Raw genomic sequence first — 5,220 nt, 5'->3', positions numbered from 1 at the left:
TGGCTACGGCCGTCGCAGCCGCAGGTGAGCGCCTGAGAAGGGTGCAGGGGGGCAGCGAAGCTTCAGTAATAAGGCAAGGGGACGGAGCCGTTCCGTTTAGTTTCCTTTTCTGATTGAGTTTCACGGCAGAGTTGGGAGGGGGAGATCGGAGTTTAGCAGCAATGACACGTGGAGTTCTCTTGAAGCGGAAGGGTTTCGCCCTGTAGTAGTTTTAGCCCCCGGCCACTCACTCTGAACAATGGCGCCCTCTTAACACTCATTTTCTTGCCCACGTGGGTTCTGTTCCGCCTTCCCTGTCCCGTAGTAGTCGCTGAAGTCTGTTGCGCCGCCCGTGTTCAACTTTTAACGGTCTTTTTAATTTCCCTCCCTCCTCGTGGTGTGTTTTAGCCCTAGAAGACGCCGTCGCAGCCGATCTAGAAGCAGGAGCCGCTCTAGATCCCGCAGTCGGTCCCGCTACAGTCGATCCAAATCCCGGTCTCGCACGCGCTCTCGGTCTCGCTCCACCTCCAAGTCCAGGTCTGCCAGGAGATCCAAGTCAAAGTCCTCATCTGTCTCCAGATCCCGGTCCAGGTCAAGATCCCGCTCCAGATCTAGAAGCCCTCCCCCAGCCTCAAAGAGGGAATCCAATTCTAGATCCAGGTCTAAGAGCCCTCCCAAGTCTCCTGAAGAAGAAGGAGCTGTCTCCTCCTAGGAACATGGTAATGTACCTGGGGATCAGCACATGTTGCATGATACTTTATCATAGCACACTTAGGTGGGGTGTTGGGTAGTTCTTAGAGTATTCATAGCTGGAACCAAGTGGATCCTAATGGGGCACATTGTTTTTGGTTTGCTGTTTGTTTTGTTTTGTTTTTCTTGAGCCATGCTTTTTGGTTATTGGTTTAGGGAAATTAATACCAAAGGGCTTTCTATGGAGAATTTTTTTTACAGAGAAAATGTATTATTGAGAGATTAATGGCTTGGTTTTAATAAAATATTGTATGAGACGCAACCTATGATGAAAATGACTATTTCTTACTGTATTTATCCAACATCTGCATTTTCCCCTTTAAAGCTGCGGTCTCCTGTTTGCTAAAAGAATATTGGCCAGTATTGCAGATTTTAACTGATTTGGCTGATCCTCCAGGGACCAGTTTCTGTGGGCGTGTATTGGAGCAGGTTTGTCTTTAAATGTTAAAGATACACTATCCTTTTATAATGGAAGATCGGTTCAGTGGCCATTGTACTGACTGGAGGTAACTGTTCTAGAAAAGTGGCAAATTCCTTGCAACGAGAAAACCACGGAAACTAGTTTTTCCTTGAGTCGACATATTGAAGAGGCATCTAAGGATACACCGGGTGGGGAAAGGATAGTGTGTCTTTAACCCTTCAAATTGTTTGGTCCTGTTTTTAAAGGAAAGGGCCTAAGCTAGCTCTGAAGTTAGGTAATTGTAGCAAAATTAGTCACACTTTGTTTTGAATGCTAATTAGAGTTTAGTTAAGTCTCTATGAAAAAGTATTAGTTTTATACGTTTGATTTAACTTATAATAACTTATTATTGAACAGGCTGAATTGAAGTTAATGGTGGCTTGATGTACAGCCTGATGCTTGTTCTTCTTTAACTAAAGACTTTGACAGAACCTTACATTTGGCCTCTGAAGTAAAGGATCACGGGGGGGAGGTGGCGCATTATGGAAATTCCCAAAACTTAATTAAATTAGGCAAAGCCAGTTGAAACAACTAGAAGTATACCTGAAGTCATCCACACCACCAAAAGAGACAAGGTAGAAACCTGGCTGATCTTTTCTTTCTTCAAACCTAGATGCATCAGATAAGTGAGAATCTACATAAAGGACGCCTTTGGGGGGAAAAGATCGCTTGAGTCTTCAGTCCATTGGAGAGACCCCTGGCACGAGCAACCAGCTGTCGAAAAGGTTATTTTGTAACATTTTTGTCTAACTTTTTACTTGTTTAATTTGCGCCTCAAGTGGCAGATTTTACATTTTATGTGCCATTTTGTTGCTGTTATTCAAATTTCTTGTAATTTAGTGAAGTGAACGACTACAGATTTCATTATTGGCTTGGATATTTGAGGTAAAACTTCATTTTTGTTTATATAGTGCTGACTTTCATTTGAAATTAAACTGATGGTAACTTGCTGCCTCCAGTTTCATACTGAGGAAACAGGCAGCCCTTACATGCTGAGTAGCTAACTGTCAAAAAGTATTCTCAATTTTGTCTTCATTCCTTAAATAAAATTCTACAAAAGTTTGATTTGAAAGTTACTGTAAATGCTTTTCTTTAAACTTTGAATTCAAATAGTATCTTCAAATTCAAATTGGTAGAAATCTTTTCAGGTGACAGTTGATATTTGAAAGGATTGCTTTATCAGACTCAATTCTAATCTCTTCTCTTATGTATTTTTGTGCACTAGGCGCAGTTGTGTAGCAGTTGAGTAATGCTGGTTAGCTGTTAAGGTGGCGTGTTGCAGTGCAGAGTGCTTGGCTGTTTCCTGTTTTCTCCTGATTGCTCCTGTGTAACGATGCCTTGTCGTGCAGAAACAAATGGCTGTCCAGTTAATTAAAATGCCTGACAACTGCACTTCCAGTCACCCGGGCCTTGCGTAAAAATAATGGAGCATACAGTGAGCACATCTAGCTGATGATATACACACCCTATTTTTTCCAGAATGGTAAAACTTACCAACCTGCATATATGAACTTACATATGAGAAATGTAATGTTAAAAAAGAAATGGTTCATTCCTTTGTAAGTACCGATTGGTGTATCTTTTGCTTAAGACATTCTGTACTATACCCACTGTCTCTGTAGTTAATATTAAACATTTTTCTGTGTTAACTTTTCTCAACTTAATGTCTTGAGTCAGCTTATTTTTAGCTTGAAAAGATTTCTGCAATTATCCCGTCAATGTTTAACTTCTATAGAGTAACTGAATGCATTCTACTGCTTATAAATTTCATCCATGGGGGTTGCTTTTAAATTAAATTTAAAATTTAACTAGTATTGTGACTAACCCAAATGTTGTATGGCAAGTATTGCACACCACGACTACAAATACAGAATCAGACAGGTCCGTTGTACGTTGTTACGGAAGATACACACTGAGCAGCACTTACTGCTGTGTGCTTGCCCGACGCAACAGGCTGCTGCTTGATGGTAGCTAGCCTTAGTGATCATTTTTTTCCTTGATTTGGATACCAAATGCATTGTAACTTCAACCATTACGTGTCGAGGGTTATTGTAATGCTGTTAACTTTTTTGCATGTATGTTTAATGGGAATGGAAACATCTGAATACTTGCAATCTGTCTTGATTGAGGATTAAAAGTACTTTTCTACAAATTTGAGTTTGTTCATCCAGGACTGCATGGCTTATGGCAGTCTACAGATGCATTTAAAAACAAAGGGCTAGCTTTTGTCCATGAATCTTCAGGAAAGAGCCTCAGTCTTGGGACACAGATCTTATGGGGATAACTTCTATCTTGAAAGAGTGCAGTTAACTTTTCCTCATAGCTGAAGTTGTGGATTTAAGTTCAATCTTGTGGATTGGCAGGTGGTTAAACTATGGTGCAGTGGCTTACATAATGGAACTGAGTCTGAACTATTACGTGGTCTTTGAACTATTATTATTTGGGGAGGAGCACAAATTTCTCAAAAGCCATAGCTTAACAGTTAAACATTTATTTTTACAATGCATGTGTTTAGATTTATTGCTAAGGGGATCTGCTTCTAAAGAAATATGCATGAGGTTTGCTGTAAAGAGGAGTGTTTCCTGCAGATCCATGCAGCAGTGAACATTAGAGTGTCCTCTTGTATTGGTACCAACAAGTGGAATAAACTTTAAGTATCATCTGAGCTTGCTAGTGAGATGATCATCATTTCAATTGTGTGTCTTCCTGGTAGAGGAGAGCTGGCCAAGTGCTCTTTGTCTGCACTGAAGGACCTTAAGGGAACATTGATGTTCTTCAGTTTCCACTTGCAGAGCAGAGCTTCAATAGACCAGTCAGCACTGAGGGGAGGAAATAACAGGGTGTGAAAATCTAACCCAGGCTTCTGACTTCTGCAGCAGTGGCAGGAGACTCACTGAGCTTCAACAGAACAGGTCACAAAACTGAGTCTGTAGTAGTTCTACAGTTAACAGCAGTTTTGTGGTTCTTGGATTATTTTCTGGTTTGTGTGCAGTCTCTAGGATTTACTTGGCTAATACCAGCCTGATCCACCATCTATGAGGAGCTTCTCTGGAATCACTGCAGTGGTGCCTCAGAAGTTAACACTCTTTAATAAAACCTAAGATGGGAATTAAGATTCCAGTTTTAAATAGTAAATAAAAGTTTACCTTCGCACTTGATAAGTAGTCCAGAATTGAGCATGTGGATTCTTTTCCAGCAAGAAGTAAACTGTAGTTAAAATATCTTCAAAGTCTGTATAGTGGGGGGAGATGAAGTAGTTGTGGTTAGTTTGTGGATTTTAGGTACAGTTAAATATGCTTGGTTATATGAGAGAGCAATTAAAAATCCATACAAGACTAACTGCACCTGTATGAGAAACCTGAGGAGATGGCCTTAAGTAAGCTGTTAATTACTTACTCCCTTTTCACCCACCCTGCAGCGGTATTTATGTGACAGCCCAATGCTAGAATTACCCCAGTAGCACAGTCTCACCATAATGGCTGTCACCTGATCTCGACAGCATTCCCGGTGCTCTTTGAACACACAGTCCTTGCAGTTTGTCACAAATAAAAGATACCTGAAAGCGCTGACATACCTTTTGGGTCAAAAAAGACATCCGATCCTAAAATAATGTCTATGGGAGGCAGAGAGAGCAGCTCTGGAGACACCTGCCCCCAGGTGAGCCCCACGACAAGTACGTGGGGCAGGCCGTTTGCCAGGCAGCTCCTCCGGCAGTTCTGCAGGCACTGGGGCAGCTCCTCGCTGTCGGACAGGATCACTTCGGCTCCGCACTTGGCCGCCACCACGCCGGGGAGGCTCACGCCGGCACCGATCTGAAACCACGACGCGATCACAGAGACGCCGGGGGGACTCCCCCTTTCGCCAAAGCAGAGGGGATGCCGAGAGGGGCAGGCGTGCCGTACCTCCAGCACCCGCTTGCCCGGCAGGCTCCTCCTGTGGACCCAGAGGTACTGGGCCAGGACCACGGCGCAGGGCCACACGAACGTGCCGTACTGCGACTCCGGCACCTGCAACACACCGGGCGCGGCTCT

The 5,220-nt window shown here is 43.0% G+C and overlaps 1 protein-coding gene across 1 annotated transcript; it reads right to left on the bottom strand.

The window, feature by feature from the left end:
• Window positions 1–3,839: 3,839 nt before the first annotated feature.
• Window positions 3,840–5,202, bottom strand: METTL23 (methyltransferase like 23; the record flags this gene model as incomplete). The annotated part of the gene is made up of 4 exons (XM_010179710.1): window positions 3,840–4,008; window positions 4,336–4,420; window positions 4,764–5,001; window positions 5,092–5,202. Coding segments are annotated over 4 exons (603 nt in total), but the record flags the coding sequence as incomplete, so codon positions are not given.
• Window positions 5,203–5,220: the final 18 nt, after the last annotated feature.

This window comes from Mesitornis unicolor, unplaced genomic scaffold (assembly GCF_000695765.1).
Source record: "Mesitornis unicolor isolate BGI_N332 unplaced genomic scaffold, ASM69576v1 scaffold36112, whole genome shotgun sequence".
NCBI classification, from domain to species: Eukaryota; Metazoa; Chordata; class Aves; order Mesitornithiformes; family Mesitornithidae; genus Mesitornis; species Mesitornis unicolor.
This window is presented reverse-complemented; position numbering and strand designations above follow the sequence as displayed.